General features: G+C 43.5%; 1 protein-coding gene and 2 long non-coding RNA genes across 5 annotated transcripts in view; 1 reads left to right on the top strand and 2 right to left on the bottom strand.

Moving 5' to 3' along the window:
* The window catches only part of RSPO3 (R-spondin 3), a 58,157-nt gene extending 50,262 nt beyond the window's left edge, over positions 1 to 7,895 (bottom strand). The window contains exon 1 of the mRNA XM_021547154.4: positions 7,297 to 7,895. Coding sequence (XP_021402829.1) covers positions 7,297 to 7,393 — 97 coding nt within the window. The 5' untranslated portion in view covers positions 7,394 to 7,895. The remainder of the gene's footprint in view (positions 1 to 7,296) is intronic.
* An 84-nt stretch (positions 7,896 to 7,979) lies between these two features.
* On the top strand, positions 7,980 to 9,008 carry LOC146767897 (uncharacterized). The gene is made up of 2 exons (XR_014953747.1): positions 7,980 to 8,428; positions 8,899 to 9,008. It is a non-coding gene; the product is annotated as an uncharacterized LOC146767897 (long non-coding RNA).
* A 712-nt stretch (positions 9,009 to 9,720) lies between these two features.
* The window catches only part of LOC110479692 (uncharacterized), a 181,410-nt gene continuing 164,421 nt past the window's right edge, over positions 9,721 to 26,709 (bottom strand). Inside the window, exons 4-5 of one of the 3 annotated variants that reach the window (XR_014953744.1) lie at positions 19,180 to 19,390; positions 9,721 to 17,780 (exon numbers count right to left, since the gene is read on the bottom strand). This is a non-coding gene — a long non-coding RNA (uncharacterized LOC110479692). Of the gene's footprint in view, positions 19,391 to 26,709 lie in introns of all 3 variants that reach the window. The other 2 variants (XR_014953745.1, XR_014953743.1) reach the window with 2 other exon arrangements.

Genomic DNA, 26,709 nt, shown 5'->3' with positions numbered 1-26,709 from the left:
ACCAAGAAAGGAGCAGAAGCCTTGCTGCTCCTTAATGTATCCAAAAGCTGAGCTGCTAAAACATTTGGCCAGGAACTGAAAACCTGAGCTAAATTGATTCTTCCATATAGCATGACTCTAGCCTATCTGTATTGAAACACTGTAATGAAATTATGTTTTTTCACCTGGATTTGCATATCATCTCAGGTTGCTGCTTGCACCAATTTTAGTTTGCACAGGAAAGACAAGGGCTTGAGGTCTGGGTATGGAGCAGGAATGCACGTGACTTTATTCCAATGTCAGTAAGCAATCGTCCACAATATTGTGTGCTCCATGTGGAGGAATTTTGCATTTATATATTTATTATTTGTCGCTATTTATTCATTGCATATTTTTAACACAGGGTTTCTTTACAAGAAAATCTCAAAGTCTCTGCATGAAAGGACCTGAGGTCAAGCAGACGCTTAATGTCAGTATGATGAAACATCACTTTAGAAATGGCAGAGCATCTGAGAAACCTCCATGTGTATGTGTCAAGGGTGAGGTAGAAATTAAGTATTATTCGAAGGTGAGGGACTCGGATTTAAATCCTGTCCCAGGTACATCTTAGGCACCTTATGTCCAATTCTTGTATGTAAGCTTTTCTGTGTTTGCCCTTGCCCTTTACAGGAAGCCACAGGAATCACACGTCGTTACTATCCCAACATCTATCAATGACCTCCTGTTTCATTTTACAGTGCCCCAAAATCTTCTTTACCCTGCAGAAAATACTAAATGTCTGAAATTCCATCTAGGACCTTGCAATTTTAAATACGAAGCCTGTCAGGATGTAATACTGACATACATTAAGAAGCTTGAAAGGATAAAGTTTATATCAGCACTACAAGAACTGTATAAGCATTCCTTTATGTTCTTCCTCCCAATTATTCTGTTGTGTGGAGCCAAAATACCAGTGCAAGGCTGGGGTGCTGCTGCAAGCTGGCAGGAGCTCAGTGCTGCTGCCACAGCCAAAGGCTCTCCCAGTTCAGCTCTGATTCCCATAGGTCAATTCTTGCCTAGGAGCAAGATGTGTTTTGTGTCTCCTTTACTTCAGTGACAGTTATGTTTTTTTACAGGAGTAAGTAACACTAACATTTTAAAATGCAAGGTTGATAGCTTATAATCTAGAAACTGAAACACACAGAAATGTTTATTAGTCAGCTGTCGTACAACCGTGGTACAGTCATTCCTTAAGTAGCATTGCTCATCATACTGCTCTTTACTAGCAACAAAAAAAAAGGTTAAAGTACAAAGCATCTAATTTTAATGATTCTGCTGTCACCAAAAACTCAGTTATTCAATTATTTATAAAAGACTTGGAGCTCTCATATTTTCTTTTTTTTTTTTTTTTTTGAGAGCCATAGCACATTTTGCTTGAATAAATGTTCTCTGAGTACTTTTTTCTGAAGTATTGTTTGTGGTGATAGCAGACAGACAGACTTTTGTATAAGAACATACATTGCCTTTTGTCATCTGAAAAGATTGTTGTGTTCAGAATGATTTTGGTAAAAAATTGGCAAAGTGATTTTGAGTAGTTCAGACTCCGAAGTCAGAAGTGAGGCAAAAATATTTTCTTATAAGCTTTTATATCTCCTCCACCAAGTTTTCACAACTTCTAACTTAATTTCAAGCAAAAGGGACAATTCACTGCAGGGGGAAAATAGTTTTTAAGAACATCCATAGTTTTAAAGAAGTATTGGTAGTAGTCACTATCTATAAATGATTGAGTATGAAATGACAAACAGCTTGTTAATGTGAGCGATAAAGTGCAGTGGTCCAGCCAGCTTGCTTTGCAAACCAGAGAGCAAAATGAGCATGCTAAGCAAGAGAAAATGAGTAAGTCTGATTTTTAGTTCTAGCTGAGATTTTATCAGGTGTAACTTCCATAGTCTCCAGTGAAAATTTTATAGCAAGAAGAAACAGCAGAATGGGAATTGGCAAAGGCTTGGTAAATTAAGGGCAAAGCTCAAAAGAAGAAATTAGTCTCAGTTAACTAATTTGGCTTCAGTTGGCTCAAAAGGTGGAAGTAGTAAAATAGTACTTTTCATATGATTAAGAGAGAGACTGCCTCCCAAGCAGTTTAAGTATCATAGTTTTGAAAGGTAAGAGACATTATTTTATCCTCTTTAGGGGCTGTTCATATTTGAATCATGTAATTTTGCAAGTGTTTTAGTATGGGATTTCTTCCAAACTCAAAATGTATCCTGAGATCTTGCAGAAAAAACTCACTCCAGTTCCAGCATAGTCCATAGGACTTTCTCCACTGAAAGTAAAGGAGGCACGTTCAAGCTCTAAAACCTTCTTACTAATAACAGCAATATTTTATTCCATCTGCAGAGACAAATAGGACTTTTCCTGTATTTTCAGGTATACCATCCTACATCAATATCTTTGAGAAGTTGTGGCAATGTGTATTTAAAGTGTAACGTGAATTTTATATAAGAAATATATATAAATAAATATATTTATACATAAATATATAAATGTATAAGAAATGTCTTCAGCAGGTCATAGGAAAAAAAATTTGAATTATCACCTTTTCAGATGTCAGGTATGAGATGGAAACTGGTCAGTAACATCCTTTAGTCTCCTGGCATAGCAACACTTATTGTTCCACATATTCTGGTATGATCAGGAACAGATTTTACATACAAACAGAGTTATTTTTTAAAAAATAACAACACTAGCAGTCTATCCTTATCACACTTCTAAAGCTTTCAGTGATTGGTAGTGATTTTCTGATATTTAATTTTTAAAGATATCACTACACTGAGATATGTTCAAAGTTTGCAACACGATGGGACAGCTTCTGCTTCCAATGACTCCAATAGAAATTTTACTGTCTACTTTTAAATGGACAGATTCTCGCCCAAAAAATGAGAAATATAGTTTCACTAAAAAAAAAAAAAAAGATGCACTTGTTGCCAGCAAAGTATTTACCCTCACAATGCTAATATGAAGACATCACAGAAAAAAGTTATCAGCAGCATACACTTTGAAAGAGAACTAACAGTAATTCAATCCTGCCCAAGGGGGGCTGTTTGATGGCTGCTTGCCTGGCTAACTTCTGCTTAAAACTGCTGCACTGAGATACAAAATTATTTCTATTTTAAAACATTAGCAACAATATTTATAGTACATACCAACTCTGTAGTACTGCCATCTGTGATGTGCCAACCCTGAATATACATGCAGTTATCAATAATATATATAGGTGGTGAGCTACTAAAAGAATTGCTTCTATAATTAAGTGTTATTTTAACTAATAATGTAATTCCTTTTTTCTTGCTGACCTTCTACCTCCATGTGAATTATATACTCAAGAGTATAAAAAGACTGAAGAAATATTTTTACCAGTTGGTGTTTTGTTAATATTTTCCTGGTTTGTTTTAATTTATACAGCTATCTATACAAATAGGCTGTTAATCATCACCCTAATTTTGAGTCTGTAAGTAGCTGAATGCAAATCAAGCCAGAGGTGCAGAGTGTTTGCAGGCTGGAGCCCTCCACTAGTAATTGTGACCAGAAGCAGATGCTAGAAGACCTGCAGACCCGCATCAGCAGAGGAATGGACAGAGGAGGAATGGAAGGCAGGCAGGAAGGAAGGAAGGAAGGAAGGAAGGAAGGAAGGAAGGAAGGAAGGAAGGAAGGAAGGAAAGAGCAAGCACTGGGTACCCTGGACATGCTGTTGCAGTGAAAGGCAGGAGGCAATTTGATGGGCTACCAATAATCATGGCAACTCTACATCCAAGTTACATTTCCATAAAGTCATACAGATTATTTTAAACATAAATGTAGGAGTATAGTAGAAATACAGATTTTTCTATCACTTTGCTTATTCTAGATTTCCAAATTTAGTCCATGGCTCACTGCTAGTCCACAGGGTCATGGCAAATGATCTGCCGGTCATTCACAGACCCGCAGCAAATAACACTTCATTTCTGTCTACTAGAAGGTCAGTGAAAGATGTGCATAATTGTCAGTACTAAGTTTTGGGTGTTGGTAGTAGCCTGCAGAGACAAAATATTTTTTGAACTATTGACTTTTTTTTCCTAAGCAAAATGCAATCACTGGCCGATACACAGAAATTCATATTGGTGTGCTAGTCTCTACTCAGCTGCATATTACTCTGTCTTGTAAGACTCAAACTAGAAACTTTGTTAATCTTAATTGCTCTTATCAGAATAAAACCACAATTTTTTCTGCTAGTAGTATGTTTGCTTTTAAACTTTTATTGATTGTGTTCTATGTCTAATTCTGGACACAATCATCTGTCTGCACTTTGTTGTTGACTTCAGAGGAGTTTTATCTCTCCACAGTCAACTCTATCTTTACTACTGATCATGAGACAGAAATTCAAGATTCCCCAACTAGAAAATTCAGTGGGAGTTTGGAGAGCAAAAGGATCGCAAACTAGACAATTCTCATAGGAAGGATTACTTTGGCAATAGGTACAAAAATAAGTAATTCTCCAGGAGAAGGTCTTTCTGATGGGGTAATTTAACAAAGAAACTTCAATTTATACCAGCTGGGACTCTGGCATAGCGTATTCTGAATTAGCCAGTTTTATAATTTCTTTATGTTAAAATACGTAGGTCTACAATATAATACATGGAATGGAGGAGTCCGATAATACCAAAACAAAGTAACATGGGTTCACTGAGTGCTTGATGGGAAGTTATTTGTGCTATATTTAAAAATAAGTACATTAAAGAGAAATTTAAAAGCATTTCTCTAGAAATGTGCTTATGATTTGTGATTAAAGGAGACTATCTCAGCAAAAGAAACAGAAATCCTGGAAAAGTCTTCCACACAGTAGATCAACTGGACAAGTGTCATCTTTATCTGCACACTATAATCAAAATAAAGTTGCATTATTCACTAACAGCGATTCATAGGTTTTTAAAACTGAAGTGATTAGTGCAAGTGATCAGAACCACTCTTATAATAACTTCTATAAACACTCTCTAATTTTTTCCTTCAAGCTAAGTAACTGCTATTTATACCAAATCATGTGTTATAACCAGCTGGATTTGAAGACCTTGGCCAGTAGACAACATATAGCATGTCTAGGTGAGGTGTTCTGAAAGGCTCTTTGCCTCCACTGCCAAAATAACGAGGCAGATTCCCATTCTGACCTTCTAACTGTGGTTTTCCAGACACTTGCTCTGCTCTGAATTTATCTTAACTCTTACATTTTAACCATAAAACTTGGAGCAAATGCTCGGTACCTTCTCCACGGTGTACCAACCAGCTAAATATTCGCGGCCAGCACTTCCTTCCACCTCTCTTTCCCGAAAGTTACCCCGCTAGGCAGGTTGTCTGAGGACGAACGAGGTGGGACGGAAGATTACAGAGCGTCTGCCCCGCCGCCCGGGCGCGGCGGCCGCCCCGCGCCCAGCGCAGCGAGCGGCCGGGGGCAGGAGGCAGACCTGCCTCGTCCCGCCGAGCGCGGGGCAGCTGCCGTGCCGGGCCGGGCCGTGCCGTGCCGTGCGGCGGGAGCCGAGCACCTGCGGCCGCGGGCTGCCCGCCGCGGCACGGGACAGCAGAGGTCGCCGCCGGCCCGGCGCTGGCCCGGCGCGCCGCGCACCAGGTGCCGGAGCGAGTCCGGGAGGAGGGGGCCCCGCTCCGCGACCCTCGCCCCGCGGGGCCGTCCTACCCCCGAGCCCTGCCGTGCCCCCAGCCCGGGGCTGAACCTCTGCCGCGCCCGTCGGAGCGTCCCTACGGCTGGGGGCGGGGGGCAGCCGCAGCTTGCGGGTCCGCGGTTGCCAGGGGTTAAAGGAGTGGGTGGGAGGTGATGGAGGCTGCGGAGCCCTCCCTTGCCAAGGATAATAAACCGGATGCCCTGACATGTTTTACTTAGCCCTTAGTGCTCCCTCGCTGTGAGGCCGTGGGGATCGGAGGACTGGAGCCCCTGTTTCTCTCGTCCTCAGCTCCGCTTTAGGGGCACTTTAGGTGAATCAAAACTTGTTTGCAGGAGGCAAACCATACAAAGGAGGCTTTCAAGGGCCAGCCGTGCCAAACAGGGCAAGGGAGCGAAGGCTGAGCGGGAGAAAATTAAAATAACAGTACCTCCCCTCCCTGAGGAAGTAACTCAGTTACTTCTTGCTGATGAAATGCAGGGTGCTGTGTTTTATGACATTTCCTCGGTGTCTGCAGCTGTCAGGGAGAGCGGGCAGGCATGATCAGCCCCTCCGCGGTAGGTGCGCAGAAAATGCCTCCTGCCCTGAAACAGCGGCGGGTCCGATTCAGGCGGGGTGGCCAGGCCGGGTCGGGGGCTCGTCCCGGTGGCCTCTGCTGCCGCGTCCCGCCTCATCCACGGCTCCTTGCGGGAGGGTCACGGCACAGCTCCGACCCGCGGCGCTGCCGGAGGTGTCACCGCGGATTCGGCCCCACGCCGCACCCCCACGCCGGAGCCAGAGACCGCCTGACCGTGACAGCGCCCCGCGACCTGGACAGCGACTTCCCAAGGGGGTGACTCGCTGCTGCCTCCTTGTTCTTTCTTCCCCGATGACGGGGGGCTCGCCTCTCTAGCCCTCACGGGAGCAGGGACCTTCTGCCAACACCTGGGTACTGCACCGCTCTCCCCGGGCCCCCGCCTGCCTCCTGCCCCTGCCCCGGACCCGGGCGGAGATGGACCAGGACCGGTTAAATCAGAAGGGATGGACTCGTCTCATCCCATGGGAATAAAATTTAAAAATTAAAAAAATTTAAAAATTCAAGGGCCACAGGGGCCACAGTCCCAGGACGGTGGCAAAGTGGCCAACAGAGGCTGAAAGCCAACGGGTCGGACAGAGCCGCGACACCCCCAGCCCCCCTCCGCATTGCCGGGCGCCAGGTTTAACGTATAGCGATAATCGGTACTTCCCGTTCTTGGCAAGGGGGCTTCTTGACTGGGATGGAGAAAGGCGATTAGGGCATACCGGCAAAAGTTACCTGTCGTGTCATCGCCCTTTCCCTTCAGAAAGAGGGAAGACCTAAGAAAGGACGTTCCCTTTCACCAGACATTAAAATGTAAAGCATCAGACGCAGGTCTTCCCAGAGCCCGCGCTGCTCATCCCGGTGAGGTGAGAAACAAGAGCAGAGAGAGGTCAAAAACCGCTTCCATCCCTCCAGTTGAATGAAACTGCCTGCAAATCCGCTCGGCCGCGCCGCTAACGCGGGATTTAGGTCCCAGCGCACTCGCCCGGGCACCGGGGGCACGGAACCCCCCACACAGGTGAACAGCACAACGAGAGGAACCAGAAGTTATCAAAGTATAAATCTCTTCGCACTTACTTCTTCCCTGTCGCCGTACCCTGGAGGCGTGCTGGCTGCCAATGTATTCCATAAAGTTCAAAGTGATAAAAAACCAAGAAATCAGTCGCAATTGCATAGTAACCCTTTGAATGTTCGACTTCTCCTTTTCGTCCTTTTTTTTCTTTCCTTAAAAAAAGAAATAATAAACCGGGGTGGTAGGCGGCAAGGGATGAACACAGCAGCAGAAATACCTGCACTGAGATCCAAAGCTGGGCTTGGCCGGCTTGATGTCTTTTGCCTTTTTTTTTTTTTTCTCCCTCTTTTTTTTTTTTTTTTTTTTTTTTTCCCTTCCCCTTCGCTTTTCCTATTGCACTTTCCAGCAGTCTGCCCCGCTACCTGCCGCAAACCTCAGAGGGCAGTCAGCAGCGGAGAGGAGCCGAGCAGCCGCCGCCGGGGTCCATGCCGGGCCGGTGGCCGGCAGCATGTTGTGAGGGTGCCGGGGTGCGTGCGGCTGTGCGCGCCCGTGTGTGCGCCGGGCGGGCGAGGTGCCGACAGGACGGATGGATGGATGGCGGTGGGAGAGGAGTGTGCGAGGGCGGGAGCGGCGGGGGGGCAGAGGGAGGACCCAGCCCCGCCGCCGCCGATCCGGAGCAGCCGCGCACTGCGCCGCGGGCACCGCCAGCCGCCGGGCGCAGGTGGGCCGGGCCCCCCCGGCTCTCCCGCCCGCCGACCAGGAGCCCCCGGGCTTCATGCGGGAGCTGCTCCGGAGCGGGGCCCCGGGGGAGAGGCCCCGGGGCGGGGCGGGCCGGGAGGAGGCGAGCCCCAGCGCCCCGGCACGGCGGGAGGAGGCTCCCCGCTCCCGGCCGAGCCCCCTCGGGGAATCGGCGCCCGAGCATCCTCCGGCAGCGGGGCCCGCGGGCGGTAGGGTTCTGCAGCCTCGCTGGCAGCCCCCTCCCGCCGGTCTCCGCTCGCCTCCCCTCCGCCGCCGGCCTTGTCGGGGTCACCGCGGAGATGCCGCTGCCCCCCGCGCCCCGGCCCCTCCGTGGGGAGGGGCGCCCCCACTCGCCGGGGGGACGGGGCGGGGTGCTCAGCCCCTTCCCTGCGGAGGGGGACACCGCACGGCAGCCTCTCTTCCCCGAATTTGCCCCTTACATCCCGGCTCCCAGTGGAGGTGAGGAGATGGGAGTGACGCGCTGAGGGGTCTCCAGCCTCTCGAGATTTTCTCCTTTGTGGCCTTTCCCCACTGGGCAGGGATTTTCCGGGGTGGCTTCTCCGGTGGGAAGGAACAGAGCAAACCCGCGTGTCCTGCCGGGGCCGGGGACCGTCCCCACGGCCGGCTGGCGGCAGGCGACACACGGGGCTGTCCCGGGCTGGGGTCGAGCGGAGCCCTGTGAGCCGGGGGTGAGCACAGCCGCCTCTCGCCGCCGGGACCCTCAGCAGAGCGCCGGCAGCAAGGGAGCAGCTCAGGGCACCTCGGCGAAGCGAGGCCGCCTGTTTGGCAGAAGGGTATCGAGTTTCTTTTTCTCCGGCAAAGGTTTCCTTTTGGGGCGAAGGGGAAGGCTACAAAGGGGGTGGTGAGGCTGACTCAAGGTAAAACTGGTGACTTCACTGAGCCCTCTCTCGCTTGCCTTCTTATCTCAGTGCCTATCGCTGGGATGAGGGAGCGAGCCCTGTAAACCGGCGCTGATCACATCAAGAACCTCAATGGGGTGAGGAGCGGCCACTCTTATTTGTAACTGTTTTCCCCACTCCCCCCCCCCCCCCCCCCCGCTGTTCCTCTCAGAGCTGTTAAATATCGGCACCATAAAATGTGGGGGATTTAAAGGTCTGTGGGAGGCTCCCTTTGAAAAGGACTCCGGGGAAAGTCTTTCTAATCCAGGATACTTGAGCCGGATGGGGTGGGATTGCCAGAGAGGCATAAAATAAAAATCATTCAGCAGACGAAACTGGGGGCTACCCTGATGTGTAGAAAGTGCATTTGTCTCGATGTTTTGTTTCGTTGGAGGTTGAAACTTCTTGTGTGCTAGTGTGTATAAATAGCTGACCAAGCCAGGCAAGTGGCATAAATAAACAAGGCAGTGGAGAAAGGATGGGACCATGTATGTGAGCCAACCTGCATCTAGCCAGCCAACTCACTCAAGCAGCATTAGCACCAGTGGGCAGAGAAAGCATGTCAAAAAATAAACGCTCTACGAGAAACATAAGGAAAACATTAAACAAATGGGGAGTGCACTCCCTCTCCTTGCTCTGACAAAGCACGACTGAGAAACTCTGCTCACTGTCTCTCCAGCGTCTTCCCTTCGCTGTGTCCCTGCTCCAGCAGAGATGCATGGGACAGATGTGTTGGGAGACAGCCCCGGGGACTGCATGGGTCACCCAAGAGCCTCAGCAAAACCGGCTTGTGGAGTGTGCATCAACCGAGAGCCAAGCAGTAGGGCAGGGTATGCATGAGTGACCAGCAGCAGGGGGGAGAGGTGGTTTATTTGCTGTGGAAGAAGGGCAGAGACACAGACCGAGGAGAAAACAAAAGCTGTGCCTTGACTCAAGACAGAATCCAAAAAGCGGCAGGGTGAGAGGACGCTAGGAGCCTGGTTGCATCCAAAAACCAGCCCCATCAGGGGGGAAAAAAACCACCCAACAACAATAACAAACTGAACCCATAAACAGTTACTGCCGTTCTGTGATAAAAGGGGAAGATTTATATTGTTGAAATGTGTGGAAGGAGCTTGTTCCAGAGGAAAACTCTGGCAATTCTCTGTTTATGTCGCTCATCCCGATGGATGAGATATCAGCAGCAAAGTTCAGGCTGACATCAGCCCTGGGGAGGCAGAGCCAGTGACCGGGCTGGGCTGTGCAGGGCTGCACAGCTGTGCCTGGGCCTGCGGTCAGTGGACGATGAGTTTTGGGGTGATCCAGCATGCAAGAAGCCTCCCTTCACCAGGCCGGGAGACATGAGGAGCCAGCAGCAGCACACACTGTGGAGGGAGTTGGATGCAATGTTTCCTTGCAAGCAAAACAGATGAATCAGAAACAGTTCCCAGGGTGGTTTAATGCGCCTCTCTGTTTTGGGGTTTATTAAAGAGGGTGGGGAGGGAAAGAACGGCTGATGGTCTGTGTGTTGCCGGAAAGTCAAATGCGTCTGTTTTACTGAGCTGCAATGGAGCCAGCAGCAGGAGTCTGTAAAATCAGCTAGGTATTGTTTTTCTGTGGTTTGGATTTAAAAAAAAAAAAAATTAAGAAGTATAATCCTTTTGTCAGAGTAATAGTGTGTGATGTTTTCGCTATCGTAATTCCTGCCCATCAGTTGCTCCTTGCAAAATCCCACAGCTAAAAAATGTTGATTTCATTTTTCCAAATAGCTAGTACATCATATTAGAAAAAAAGTGGCCTCAGGATCCTCCGATTATATCCCAAATAAAATATTAATATTCAATTAATCACTGGTATTGTGTTTGCTTAAAATAGCACTCTAGTCATAAAAACTAATCATGTGAACAAGACAGCTGAATGCTCACCCTTTGTCATTCTTCTCTAGACTGGAAATAGTTTGTGTAAGTGAACAAAAGAGTCACTAATTTGCCTTTTCAACTTGGGAAACACAGTAAAGGAATAAAGGATTAATTCTCATATATAACTTGAAAATGAAACATAGCATGTCCGATACATATCCTTATTTTTTGGGTACTGATCAGGGTGTAGATGGCATAGATCAGATTCCATCACCAAGGAGTCATTCCTGGTAGCTTCCCCACAGATCTGGGTCAGTAATGTCTGAGAACTGAGAAGGGTTGGAGGACTGGAGCAGGAGTCCTGAGTAACGGTTGCACAACTCGACACATCTACTATTTGTTAAACACCCACAATATTCTTGGCACCACACAGGACCCCAAATCATGACAGTCTTTGCTCCAGATTTTTCTTTTCCTGTATAAACTAAGGGCAAGCACAGTTGGCAAGGCACACAGAAAGACACCAATATATAAAGAATTATCCAGAAAACACACACACAGGCACACACATATACATGTAAGTATTTGTGTTTCTGTGTGTATGTCTTTTCTGTATTTCCCAATCTGACAGTTGTTACTTTTCTCTGTGTTTCCTAACACAAACCATTTGTTATTTAGCCATGTTCAATTTAGGAGGTTAATCTCCTGTAACATCACAAGTATTCTCAAAAGCTGTTAATATCACAAACAGTATTTGAATAGTCTAAGTATACTGAAAAAAGTGAGCCATGAAAAATACTCTTTTTGCAACAAGTTGGACTTAAGTATACTTTTTTTAAAATAAACTGATTCCTAAAGATCCAGTCCCAATATTCTTAATAATGTCTTTATGTTTCAGATATTCAAAATATCTAATGGCAAAACACTAACAACATGTGCAGCAGAAAACAATCCTACACTGGCAACAAATTGACTAGATGACCTAATTGATTCTTCCCATCTCCAACTTGTGCAATTCTGTCATTGTAATAAAATCCCAGTGTAATCAAAGTTTAGAGGATCAGGTCCTAAATTAGCATGTCAATCTGGACTACCCCTCTCTCTGGGTCAGGTCCAAAGCCTGCTGCTGTCAGCTTGACCTTTTATCAGTCTGATATGGGTTTGGATCTGGTCTTCAGGATCATACTGGAGGAGGGATGAATTGTTGTTTTATTGTATGCTGGGAAAAAAAAAAAGGCGTATTTGTGGGAAAAACACACAAACAAATTTTGCAGCACAAACCTTCCAGATGCAGTTCAGTTAAGAAAGCCCAACAGGAAGGCCTCAAAATGAGAAGTTTTTGGCACAGAGGAAGTTTTAGCAGCTAATACGAGGATGATCAAACCGTGCTAAGTCATTGTTTCCCTGTATTCATCTATCAGTTGGTCTTCTCTTGGACTTGTGATCCAATTGTAAAACTCTTGGGATACAGACCAACTTTTTGTTCTGTGTTTGCAGAATCTGTGCCTAGAGCAACTGTGTCTGCAAGAAAAAACCTCAGCATTGCCATGGAAGTATCTGTGTATTTTGGGTGCAAATGCTCATTCTAGAACAGAAGCAATTAACACAAATGTTTGTCTAATGTATGCTAAATTAAAAAAAAAAACAAACAAAAATTTTGATGTAGGCTAACTTCAAGCATCCAGAAGGCAATACTAGAATAACTGTACTGGCTTAAATTCATGCATCAGTTTGCCCAAGTCTGCTTATCCCATGGTGACAGCCCATAGGGTGGAACTATCACTGGGTAAAGCTGGAGGATGTGAGTAACAAGCAGCAGAGGTTCACAGCTATCTGACACATCCATTTGTCTAGGCATTGATTTCTCTATGATTTCAGTATTTGGGAGGAGTTGTTTTCTCACTTTGGCAGTGTTTCCTGTGAATTTCTTTGGTGTTAATGTCCATCTAAGTAGATTCCACATTTGCCCAAGTGACTTGCTCATTCCCACTTCCTGGGCTCTGCTGGTCCAAGGGTTTGGGAAATATCTGGCTGAAAGATGAAACACAAAAAAGGTTTTCTTCAGCATATTCAGTTTCCTGGTATGGTACACCATAATGAAATTAAAAACCTGACACGTAAAACAGTAAGGGTAGGGAGTGTCTCAAATAGGTCAGTGAAGCAATCTTACTACAGTAGGTGAGATTTCAAATGTAGAGTTCCTTGGAAAGGCAGGGACGAGGGAACAAGCCCATTTCTTTATGTGTGTGCTCACTTGGCACATGGTGTGGGTGATGGGCAGGTTGCCTAATGTTCATACAGAGGAGCAGGTGGGCATGAAGAAGGACGATGGTGCACACTGTTGATAGAGCTCATGTTCTGCAGTTCCAGCTGTCCTCAACAATGCCATCCCATTGCCAGGATTTACTGAAGAAGTTCAGCTCTGGTGCCTGAAGCCATAAGAGGTATTACAGAGTTGTAGGAGGTGTAGCTGAGGAACCGGGCAGCCACTTTCACAGCATGAGGAGCAGAGCATTACAACCATGGGTTACCCTGCCCTGTCCTTAACTAAACATTGGTAAATGTGTCACTGATACTTATTCTGTGTGGTGTTTCAGTATTAGGCGGATAGTGCTGAGCAGCCTGGAACACTTCTGTACCCAAATGCTCTTGTTGCTTATTTCAAGGCGTAAAGTGAAATTCTGGAAAACTGCAAAATGGTAGTCCTGAAGAATATTTGTTCTCTGCTTGACTCTGGTGCACTGGTGACGTGGTACTCTTCAGGAGGATTTTTAAGCTCAAGCTGATATCCATCACTATGCCTGGAGAGTTTGAAGCAATTGGATATATTGCATCAGTTCATATTTTGCATTCAGTTCATCAGAACTGAAAAAAGCCCTTGTACTTGTCTGAAAATAACGTTCCCTAGTGAAAGCCTTTCCCTTTTTGTGTACCTTCCAGCATATTTCTGACTGCTGTTCACGAATGGAAAGAATCACATAGTGTTTTACTTCTGAACTTGGTTCTCTTTTTGCATGAGGTTGATGACTGGTCCTTGAATAACAAGGATTTAGTGACGTGGATCTTCTGCTAAGCTAATATCTACATCTACTACATTAAACAAACTGCAAATCAGGCATTAGACAGCTACAACTTGAAAGCCAAGATCCCATGAAATAGGGAAACATCTTCAATTTAGGAGTAGAAATCCTACCTGGTGGGCATATGACTTTGCAAGTAACATCCAAAATTCAATATTTAGATGTCTAAACTCTGCAAATAGACTGTGGTAATAGGTGCTCCTTCCAGCCTGCTATCAGAATCGACATTCATCCTGAATTGAGAGAAAGCAGGAGCTAGCAATAAGGAAACACTCAGCCCAGCTAGGATTTTCTGCACAGCTAAATATCCATTCGTGCCAGAGTCAGCCAGCCTCCTTCATCAGGGGAGAAATTAAGATCCTTTCTTTCAAATAAAAAGTCAATTTTGTCTTTTCTAGAGTTCCCTTTAGCCCAATGGCAATGAAACTTGGCCACCATGTGGACCCATGCTCCATGAGCACCTTCCATGGGAGTGTGATTCAGGGTGCAATTGCACCCCACACCCTGAGCTCTCGCTTATGTGATTCTTTGGCTGAGGTTGCTTCACAGGCTGCTGTACTGCATCTGTGCCACCATAAACATTCTTGGTGTCAGATGATAAGAAGGAAATTATTTTAAGGCACATGAAGGGAAATCTTATTTTTTGTTTCTTTTTTTAAAGTATCCTTGCACATTTCACATTAAATGAAAATTTATTAACAGAAACTGGTGTCTTCTGGCTGCATATATTCTAACCACTAAGAAAAGTCACTATTGTTGCCATTTCTATTTTTCTGTCCCTGTTTTGTAAACAAGTTTTTGTATGCTGCTTGATGAGATGGGTCTGGTTCCACTGGTAGCTGGGTCTAGATCCTCAGTGAATTTAGCTCTGTTTGGCCCACAATCTGCTCACACAAGAGTCCTGCCTGTGCTGGCTCTGGGTCTCTGCAGGAGCTGTACTCTGAGGAGCATTCACCCCAAACAAGAAAGGACATTGTGAATTTAATTAGGTTCTTCCAGCTTCAGCTGCTGCTGAATATGATTCTTAAATCACAGCTTTTTGCACAGCTATCAAAATCCCTTTTGGATCAAACCTCTCCTACAAATCTGCTTTAATATGCCTGCAGAGTTTACATACACTGATAACATTCAAAGCATCGCAGGGAAGACTTTCATTGTCCTTACATTATGTTGTCCCACAGATTTTCCATCTAAGAGTGAAATAATATCTCCAACTGCCTAATCTGTTAGTTACTTATCTTTAATAGTTAACTGTTTGAGAGGGTCTTAGTACCCACAGACTCATGGAGAGGCATCTAGGGTAGCACTTTGAGCAGGACTTATTATTAAAGCTTATTAATGACTTTATTAAGATTTTTAAGGACATTGTTAAGAAATGGTGCATTCCTGGACAAAACATTTATTTATAACGTGTGGAGTTAAGAGGGGCTTTTATCTGCAGTGGTAGCTTCTACAGTTGGTACTGGCAGGTTTTTTAGCGGAAACCAGGCTGTTTAACCACGGGGTATGTATATAAGGAACACATGTATATGTTTTTCAGGAACTAGAAAGCTAATTTTGTAGTATGGAGTCAAGCAGGGCATATGGTAGATAACAGTCCCCTTTCACATTCTAACACAGGATTGAGATTTCTTAACAAAGGCAATAGAGTTGCAAAACAGCATGACTTTGTTGCAGTTAGTAATTAATGAGGTGCTAAAAGTGCCTAAACAGAGGATCGCAGACAGAGAATGCATGACTCAAGAGGATAAGAAGCCCCCATCATTTCAAACAACAGTGTCATTTAAATAAACAAGCAGCAAGTCGCTGGGTGTGTGAGGTGGGAAGGGAGCAGCAGGCAGCAGCAGCATACTCTGCCAGCCAGCGCTTTTCTGCCTCTGAGAAGCCAGTTGTGCTTTTGCAAATGCAGCTGCAGTCTTTAGGTGTGAAACATTTGTTTAATCCATTACTGGGGAGCGGGAGGAATCACATACTCATCAATGCTGCCACTTTTCTGGTGGCATGTTAATCAATTCGATTTATAATCAAAGAGCAGTAATTGCCCTGAAGGCTGTTACCAGTGACATACTATGCAGGATGAAGTCTACCTGCAGGCTGGTTTTTGGTTTTTTTTTCCCCCTCATAACAGACATAATTTTCTGTGTTCTCAGATGAGATATAAACCAATCGGTTTATATTCTTATTTTATGTTTTCTTTTTTTTAATTATTATTTTTATTTTAACAAGCTTGGGAGATTTTGTGTCACTCTGCAGACCACTCCAGGATTATTATTTATTTTAAGTAAAACTAATTCCAGTTCAAATATAATATGAAAATAGTAAAAGTTTATAAAGTGTTTTTCCTGCAATGTTTACTTTCTTTCCAACCTAACATTTATAAATAGATTGAGAGAAATGTGGCAAAGCACCAAAGTCATCCACTGAGATATTTCATAAGAAACTATAATGTAAAAGTGGAATAAGGGAGCACTTTTGGAAGTGATGTTTGTTAGTGAATTCTTTTTTGTGGGGGGATATGATGCAATATGTCATGTTGACTCTCTGGAGTCTATGGCATAATGATCCAAATTTATTCCATGGAGGTACATGTATTGTAGTCAGACTGAATTTATCTATACATTGATGCAGCAAAAGATAGCAAAGTTTGGGTTTCTTCTTTCCTTTATTTTGTGGCTTTAAAAACCTAGCAACTGAGAATCCATCACATGCTGGAAAGTAATGGACCTAGTTAGTAAGAAATATAGTTTCTCTATTTTCACATCCATAATCAGACAGTAAGCTCACACTCTTATTTTTTTTATTTTTTTTTCTTACCCAAATATTGTATTTTTTCATCTTACTTTCTGGCAAAGAGAGAAGGAAAATTGTGCCTATCCTGTATTGCCTCTTCATTATTACATAGAAACTAATGGAATGTATTTAATGTTCTGCTTGTTTTTCATTAGAAACATGGACATAAATGCTTTGAGAGACTCTGTGTCTTGTTTCCATGGGGTTCTTTCTTGAAAATTCAGTTGCTTATTCTGTGCTACCTTTTCTTCTGTTCAATATCTCACTGCCACCTGTAAACTAACCTGTGCAGCTGACCAGAGTGCCAGTGGGAGCACTAGCAGATAAAGAGGATACATGTGTCTCATGTCCTGCACAGCAGGACTGAGGGAGTTTCACCAAAAGGCTTCCAATGACCGAAGTGACTACAGTGGCCCTGCTCATTTTGAAATGGGTAACCGATCCTCATTCCAGAAAAAAAAAAAAAAAAAAAAAAAAGAAAAAAAAAAGACATTTGGGAACTTCAGATGTTGCAACACTGTGTTGAGTTTGTTTGAATCCTCAGGGGCCAAGTGAATGAAGGTCCTGTTCTACAACAGGTCCCTGGAGACATGGGTCTAACTCTGACTCAGCACTGCAGACCTGATGAAAGCCCTCTTACTGCATTTAGTTGATGAAGACAGGAAGGCTTTGGTGTCCTTTTTGGAAAATGTAGGCATGCACAATTAGAGCTCTATCACCTCTTACTGAACAAGAGGATACACCTTTGTTTCCTGGTGGCGGTGAGGCACTAAGGTGCTCTGGTCTGAGCGCTGCAGGGGCTTAGCTCTAACTGGCAGAGAGCCCTGTTGAAGAGAGGCTGGGATTCTTGCACTTGGAGAGAACTTCGATTGGACTACAGGGAATTTTTACAACAAAAAAGGAATCTCCTGATTCAAGCTTTTCCTTAAATATACTCTAGAGGGAGTCAAATCTAAAAGTTTATTTATCTTTAAAGTATTTCAATTGCAGTTCCTTCTTTTAAAAAGGTTCTGTTTGTTTCCTGTTTATTTATTTTAGACTTATCTATTAATACAGCAATTTTGGTTGAATGTTTGTACTTTTTCAGATCAGGTAGGTGCTAATAATCCTTTAAGAGGCAGTACTCAGAGTGATATATCACTGTCATGGCAATAAATAGCCCTTGAAACCAGCAGTCAGTTTTATCTTTGAAGGAAGCAGGGCCCTAGGAGACAGAAGTAGAAAAGAAAGTGAAAGAGTTTCATATTCCAAAGAAATTGAGGTATTGCTTGTACCAAAGTCAACTTTTCTACCATAATTTCTATGACTTCTGTGTCTGTTGACACCAGGCCTATAACATGAGAACTTCATTGTACAAACGTAATCCTGAAACAGATATCCCATCAATCGTACACTAGTGTCTTGGAGGAAGGCTGCGGCCGTATTCTATTGAAAAAACCAATTCACTTTTAAAATCAACATGCAAACTTAATTTGAATATGCAACTTAGGTTACAGAGATCACTGGACTGTGCTTTATGGAGTTAAACCTGTATCAAAGGGTGAGGGGAGGGAAGACTTTGCCCCTTCAAAAATTATTTTGGGTGACAGTGTCCCATGGAGCAGATCTACCTCTCTTTAACCTCACTTTGTGTGCTTGTGCAGTGTAGCAGCAGACAGGAAATTTTCTGCTTTTATTTAGCTTCCACTGTTACAGCTGCTAAATGTCTCCTGGCTTTCTGACAACAGCAGAAAACAAGCATTTGTCAGAAAACCATGAGTTCAATTTCTTCCCTTAAGAGAAGAGAGCGAGCAATGATCGTGAGGTTCCCCTCTAGAGATTCCTCCACAATCATTGAAGGAATTACACCCAGTGCCTCAAAAAAAAGACTATCTGGTATCTGGAAACCCAGAAACTCCACAAATTCCCTGAGATCTAAACACTCAGCAGAGATAATGAGTGGGAGGGTACAGCCAGCAGTTGAATTTCAACCTGGTTTCACTCATCAATGAGCACAACCTGGTGTAACTCGGCAAGCAGAGCCCTGCTTGTGCTGAACTCTGTGCTGTGAGAGCATCTGTATTTTTTCATGGGGGAAATGAGAAGGATGTGGGGGGTATAGTCATGGAGTTAAAATTGATCTGACCACATATTTGCATATGAACTTTTCTTCTTGACTGCTTTTGTTGTCAGTGGAAAGACACAGGTATTTTATAACTAATTTGTCTTGCGATAGATGTCTAAAAGAGCTGACATGAATAGTGTCTTAAAATATATATGTGCCCAAAGTTAGATGAAATAATGTCCCTTTTGCACTGCTGTGTATAGACAAAGGAATGTATAGAGGCAAGGTCAGGCAACTGATAGGGTATGAGAAAATAAACCCAAGCTCACTGACATTTCTGATTTCCAAAATCATTCTTATTAGTTTTGTTTCACCCAGGCTTGAGAAACTTTTCATCAACCCCTGGAAAGCACTGTTCCCTCCCTTCCTCCTCTTTTGCCTGTGTCTCCTAGGGTGAGGAGAGAGCTTGCCTGTCCTGTGGGAAATCCATGCTCACGTCTCTCTTTGCCATTACATTTGCTATGGACTCTGCAGCAAGAAATTGAAAAGTGCATCTTACCTAATGATTTGCATCACATGGGCACAGGCTTTTCCAGCCCATCCTCTGCTGCTTACTATCCATGTTCTTCCCAGCTTTCCAGGTCCATGGTAGCACATTGCCCAGGTTGCTCTCACTGTCCAGTTCTCTGCTGAGTAGCTGAGAATCCCTGTCACTGCAGGCTGAAGGACTTCTTTTCCTCTGTGGCAGTCTCCCTGCAGAAAAGTCCTAACTGATTTTGGAAAGAGGAAATAATTGATCAGAAATCACTGGTTACATCAGGGGAGAGACACCATGATACCATGTGCTTGGACAGAGGAGGAACAAGGGTTTAATTTCCACTTCTCCATATTCTAGAAGGTACCTTACTCTACCTTACCCAATCCAACCAAATGCAATCCAATGCCATCCAATGGTTTATATTTGGCCCTAGATAGAAATATTTCAAACTTTCCTGGTAATATCAATGAACACACCATGATTTTCATGAGAAACTTTAGCTTCAGTGAATCCTCTTTTCTTACAAAGCTGCTACATTGAAAAATTTGGTTAAATTCCTCAGCAATATTTTTCCTTTAGTTCTTTCTAACCACAGCATTGAGCCTCCCTTAGGAGCAATGTGGGCCATAGGGCTGGTGGATGAACTATGGCTGTGTTTTTCAAAGAAATCAGATGTATGAAGAGGAAACCAGGGTTAATATGAAACATTGCCCTACACCTCACATTTGCTCAAATAACATATCTATTTTTCTTTCTTTCTTTCTTTCTTTCTTTCTTTCTTTCTTTCTTTCTTTCTTTCTTTCTTTCTTTCTTTCTTTCTTTCTTTCTTTCTTTCTTTCTTTCTTTCTTTCTTTCTTTCTTTCTTTCTTTCTTTCTTTTTCTTTCTTTCTTTCTCTCTTTCTCTCTTTCTCTCTTTCTCTCTCTCTTTCTCTCTTTCTCTCTTTCTTTCTCTCTTTCTCTCTTTCTCTCTTTCTCTCTTTCTCTCTTTCTCTCTTTCTTTCTTTCTTTCTTTTCTTTCTTTTCTTTCTTTCTTTCTTTCTTTCTTTCTTTCTTTCTTTCTTTCTTTCTTTCTTTCTTTCTTTCTTTCTTTCTTTCTTTCTTTTTCTGTCTTTCTCTCCTTCTCTCTTTCTCTCTCTTTCTCTCTCTCTCTTCTTTCTCTCTTTCTCTTTCTTTCTCTCTCTTCCTTATTTTTTTTTCTTCTCATTATTAAAAGAGATGAATAATTTTTCCAAAGTTTATAAAGATGACGTGCAGATCCTGGTGTTACTGTTTATGTGCAGAGATTGGCTGCTGCCCATCAAATTTAAAAAAAAAACCCAGCATCAATAGGACATTATAAAACAATATATCATTCAAATTAGATGACTGGTCATTGCTTTGGCCTCATCCATGCTTTAATAACTAAGTGGAATATTTCACATTTTTCATCTTCAAAGTCCTTTATAAGTGTTTACTTGTTAGTCTTCACAGTGACCTCAAAAAAAATATCACTTTTTTTATCACATCCATGAAGAAAGTAGAGACATAGAGGACCTGATGAAAATCTCATTTTTCTTATGAGTTGCTTCCCAGCAGAACTTCTGTTGTGATAGTGATGGACAAGGCAGCAGCAGCCACCAACATGCAAACACTGCAATCTGCCCTGGGCCATGAACAGAAGATATATATGGTTGTTGAATTAGTAGTGATCAGTCACAGCAGTGTTACAATTATTCCCTCTTATTGGTGGAACTACAGCAGCGGGAATGTTCTATAGAATAAAATCAGTACAGACAGAGCAAAAGAGATTTCCCCACAACCAAGCTTATTAGGTATTGCAACACAATTCTTGTGTAAATACTCCCATTAAGTTCAGCTGGAATTATGAACTTTTAACTCAGGATTCACTGGAAGTCATAGCTAGGTTGTGGAGAGGTGAAAATAATAATAATGCCAGTAATTCAGTTTAAATAGCTTTTCTTGTTTGTTTTTTTTTTGTGTGTGTGTGTGTTTTTTTGTTTGTTTTGTTTTGTTGGTTGTTTTTTTTTTTTTTTCCTCAAAGAATTGCTGATCTTGAAAGCCAATGCATCCAAGCCTATTTTTCCTGTGGAGGAGTGTGTTGCAAGCACTCTTACATGGCAATGGGGTCTGCATCCCACAGGGCGTTGGAGGGCTGAAAAGGCAGAGAACATATGGCAAAAATCAGGGCTGTTGAGCAGTTTTTGAAGGACAGTGGATTAGCATTAGCTCCATGAGATGCTAATAAATGATAGAAATGCAATGCTGTCATCACAAGTACTGTGGCCCAGATTTGTACTCTCAGGTGATCCAGACTGCGGAGCTCTCTGCCTCGAGACAAGAATTTCCACATATATTAAAAAAAAATATTAAAACCCCTTTAGGGATAGATAATTAACTTAAAATTAATGAGCGTTCCTCATCTAGATTATTTCTCAGTGATCATCAGTTTCCAACATTCTGCCTTCACCCAGTTTAGTTAAAGAGGTGAAGTCAAACCTATCCAAGTCCTATATAAATATTATTTAATTTCTTTATACTAGCTCATTTGAATTCACTTAACAGCTCTTCTTGACAACTAAAAAGGCATTTTAAAAGAGGTGGAACTACCTTAGTAGTTGGGATTTATGCCAGCTATTAAAACCACAGAGAATGTTGTACTGGGGCAGATTACGTTGCATCTGGCCTCCTGGGGATTCTAGTTCCTGCCTCTGCATTGCCTTTTCCAAATTACTGCCAAAGACAAACATTGCAGTATTCAGGGCTGTTATGTCTCTGCTGCACCAAAAGTTCCCTGGTTCAACTAAACCACTTACACACAGAACCTTAAAAGAAGATCCTGTCTCCTACCCAGGATTAAAGAGTAAAGTTCTCAGGATTTTTGTCCTTGCTTTTCTGGCTCATTACCAAAACCACTGAGGAGCTCTCCTATCCTTTGCAAAATCTCACACAAGCAATTTGTTCCCTGGCAGTCAGTGCCTGTGTGAAAAGGAGTGGCACAAAGACATAGAACTAAACTAAACTCCACTTTCTTCAAGTTGAAGCTGAAGGAAAACTCTGAAGAAACAAAAGCAGGGGGAAAAGCTGAACTCTTGAAAATGCCATTCTTACTTGTGGCATTAACTTTTTGTGGTGGATTTTGGTACAGCTGGGTCCAGAATGAGTATAAGACAGGTATCAGACAGGATTCTGCAATCCCAGCCAGTGTTGGTCAGCATTAACCTCTGCACAGTTTAGGTTAGTGGTGTTCAGTTTTTATGTGGCTGACAGGGTGGCTGTGCTGTGGCTAGAGACACTATGACAAAGGCTTGTCACCCAGCAGTCATCTCATGAGAACAGGGCTCTACTTCTTCCAGTGCCTGCTGGGATCCAGAAGCCAGGTAGCTGCTTTGCTTGAGGATAATCCCCAAGCTGAGAAGCTCTGCTGCAGCTGGGTTGGTCCTGCAGGGAGACCACTTGGAGAGCCTCGTGCTGAGCCAAGATGCCAGCAATGCAGTGCTTCGGGCACAAGGTCACATGAAGGCACCAGGAGAAATGAAGGCTTAGCTGAGTCTGGCCCTGTGCTAAAGGTCTCATCTCTTTCCAGATGCCCAGGTACTTATGGGATAAGCGTGTGCAGAGGCAGCTCTGTTTTGGGATGGCTGGCGCTGCCTTACAGAGCCTGAGTTGCCTCTGTGTTCCACATTCACTCATTTCTGCCTCCCTGTGTTATCTGAGCTTCACTGAGGATCCCCGCTCTCCTCATCCTCCACTCCAGACAGCACAGGGTTAACTGAATTTGATGAGCTGACTGACACTAAATCTTAGTTTTCTCCTGCAAAAACAGGCTGCCGGGAAGGCTTTGGTAGAGATTGTTCTGACTATGAAAAGAGGTGTCTATCTGTAGACTAAGAATAAAAGTGCCACCCTAAAATGAAAACCCCAGAAAAGACCAAGAAAACAGGAGAAATATATCAATTTAATGATGGCCCAGACTGTCTAGGTGGCAGCCTGCTGGGGCAAGCACCCTCGATTAATGGAATAACCTCTCACCCCTGGAAACTAGTTTAAATCTTGCCTTAGGGTAATAAAGCAAAATTGCATCTGATGGTGTCAAATTAGTCCCTAGTGGAGTTTTCTGTACATCACAAATTCACCACAAATTTTTGTGGTTTGTCATGACTGGCAGAATCTATTGGGAAGAAGTTTAGGATGAGAATAGCCCAGGTTTTTTAGACTGGAAGTCAAGAGTCTTTTTGCAAATGGCTTTAACACTATCAGCCCTTCACTGTCAGAACAAAGCCTCAGATTCACCCCCACTCCTCAAAGCAAGGGAAACAAATAGAGGAACTGCCATCTCATGACAGACTTGAACCATTATTCTCTCTCAGTTTTAGGGCCAAGGTGGTTTGTCAGAGACAGATCTGGCCTATTCCAGATCAACATCAATGTCTCATTTGTGAAGATATTTGGGCTTTCCATCAGTCTATAAGAGAGAAAAAGAATATAATCATATGCTAGGGTTTAAAACAATCAAACCTTCTAAAAAACAGTGGACTTGGCATAAATAAACTGTAGATTCTCTTGAAATGTGACCATTTCACACATACTGCACTGTGTGAAATGGCAGCTGGGAGCCTCTCTATGTCTGCAGGTGTTCATCTGCTTCAGACACAGGCACATCTCTGTGTCTCACACTTTCTCTGTGCACACAGAATTTAGGATAAACAACTCAAAAAGCCTATCCTGTGCATTAGAATTTTGAACAAATTTTCTCTAAAGAAATAAGAAGACCTTTTTTAAAGGCTTCAAAGGAGATCTACAAGGGCAGGGAAACAAATAAAAAAAAAAAAAAAAAGAATGCAGAGCAGCAGCAGGAAGGTGGTGTCTGGAGTCATTCTCATAGCTAATGGGATGTCACATCTCTCTTCTCTTGGTTCTGGTACCTGAGCAAAACCACCTTTGATGGAGCTGCTCAACAGTGAACTGGAGAATTTAGTGAAAATGGAAGTCACTTCATTCAACAGTGTAATTTGAGAAAAAAGACATTTTCTCTGACTGCTGTGAGAAAGAGACAGTGTGCTGGCCCACAGGGTGTTGGAGTAATAACAATACCTGCTGATGCAGTCTGGTGTTACCATACAGTGAAAATATCACAGCCCTGTTTGTGCTATTGCTGGATGTCCTTACTGCCAGTCACAGCACTTGTCAAACAGCTGCTTTCCAAATTTATTTGCTTTGCTCATATCCTGTTGAAAATCCTTAATAATGGTGTTGAATTGGATATAAACATGTGCTTAATGTCTTTGACCATGAAACTTAAGCACTTTGCAAAGATTAGTGGAAATAAGCCACAGTAACCTGAGTTTTCTTTCAAACAACAGGAGGAAACGCTACACCTGTTTTTATGAACAATCTCACTTGACAAAACAGAATTTAGAAACACTGAGCTACCCTGTCATGCTGGTAATTTTGGCTGAACTCCCACAGGATAGAGATAGCAATGCCCTGGTGAAAGCCTGGTGCTTCTCTGAGCCCATGATGGGGATAGTCAGGAAGATGGCTGCCAGTGAGCCTGCAAGTGGGAATGGGCTAGAAGCTCTGGAAGTTAGGGTCATATCTGGGGGTGCTGGAGCATGAGAACAGCACCAAATCCAGCCCTTGACTTGTGTGCACAGGAGGGCAGTTTCATGGATATCTCTGATGGTGTGGCTAACTCCGAGAGCTCTGTTTTGCTGTGTTTTTTCTGCCCATCCTTCTTCCCTAGCCTGCCAGGATGCCCTGCTGCATCATTTTGTGGAGATGTCTCATCACTATACCTACTACAGGGAGTTGTCACTGAATAATGCAAATTAATAGCATAGTGGAAGACATAAATTAGAACTTTTTTCCAATATATGCACGTGTAATGTCATTTTCTACATAACTAAGAAACATTCAAATAAGATAAACCTTAGAAGTTCTATCTGAACAGAAGAATTCCTGTGTCCATTCCTACCTGTTCTCACTTTTAGCATCTCCCTTTGAATGATTATATCACAATTTTGCATAAAGCTTTCCTCTAGCATAGTCTGTTGTATTGCAGATCCCTATCTAGCTCTCTAATATGAGCAAGTGCTAACACTTAAATCTATTTTCTGGTGGAAGCAAGTAGCTGGATCAAGCTTTGAATGAAGCAAACTTTTGTAGCTCTAAAGGCCATCTACAAAGCTGAGTTAAGGAGTGCATTAAGATGAAATACTCAGGCTCAAGTCATGGAATCACAGAATTACAGAATAACTTGGGTTGGAAAGGACCTTTAAAGGTTATCTAGACTATCCCCTCTGCAATTAACATGGACACGTGCAACCAGGTTAAGTTTCCTCAGGGCTCCATCCCCATTCCTGGCCTTGGAGGTTTCCAGGATGAGGTATCTATCACCTCTATGCATCACAGAATCTTTTAGGTTGGAAAAGACCTCTAGATCATCAAGTCCAGCCTTTGACTGATTACCACCCTGTCAGCTAGACCATGGCACTAAGTGCTATGTCCAGTCATTTCTTGAACAGTTCCAGGGATTGTGACTTCACTACCTCTTTGGGCAGTACATTCCAATGTTTAACAACCATTTCTGTGAATAAATTCTTCTTGATGTCCAACCTGAACTTTCTCTAGTGTCTTCTGAGCAACCTGAACCTTGCCTTCTCCTCTGGGCAACCTGTGCCAATGCCTCACCTCTCTCATAATAAAAAAAGTTATCTTTATATCTTCTCTAAATATACCCATTTTTTAGTTTAAACCCATTTCTCCGTGTCCGGTTGCAACAGGCCCTGCTAAGAAGTTTGTATCCATTTTTCTTATAAGCTGTTTTCAAATACTGAAAAGCTGTAGTCTTCTTTTCTCCAGGCTGAATAATCCCAACTCTATCAGCCTCCTTTCATGGGAGAAGTGCTCCAGCCCTTTGATCATCTTCATGGCTCCTCTTTGGATCTTTTTCAAGAGGTCTGTGTCTTTCCTGTGCTGAGGGCTCCAAAGCTGGACAACGTACTCCAAGTGGGGTCTCACCAGAGCAGAGTAGGAAGGCTGAATCACCTCCCTTGATCTGCTGGGCAAACTGCTTCAGATGCAGCCCAGGATACAGTTAGCCTTTTTGTGCTGCCAGCTCACATTGCCAGGTCACATCCAGCTTTTTGTTCACCAGTATTCCCAAGTCCTTCTTAGCAAGGTTGCTCTCAATTCATTCTATGCCCAGCTTGTGTTTCTGTTTTGGATTGCTTCAACTCAGGTGCAGCACCTGTAACTTGGCTTAGTGCAGCACCAAGCAGCTCCGAGGGGCCCATCCTTGGGCTTGTCCAGGTCCCTCTGGATGGCATTCTGTCCTTCAGACATGTCAGTCACATCACTCAGCTTGATGTAGTCTCAAACTTGGTAAGGGTGCACTCAATCCCACTGCCTATGTCATTGATGAAGATATTAAACAGTACTGGTCCCAGTATGAGTCCCCAAGGGACACCACTGGACCCTGGAGAAAGAACTGTACCTTGGTTTGTACCTCACCCTTCTCCTTGACAACTGTTACCAGTTTGTCAGTCTTGT

The sequence above is a fragment of the Lonchura striata genome, chromosome 3 (assembly GCF_050655825.1).
Source record: "Lonchura striata isolate lonStrDom1 chromosome 3, ASM5065582v1, whole genome shotgun sequence".
In the NCBI taxonomy this organism is placed as follows: domain Eukaryota; kingdom Metazoa; phylum Chordata; class Aves; order Passeriformes; family Estrildidae; genus Lonchura; species Lonchura striata.
This window is presented reverse-complemented; position numbering and strand designations above follow the sequence as displayed.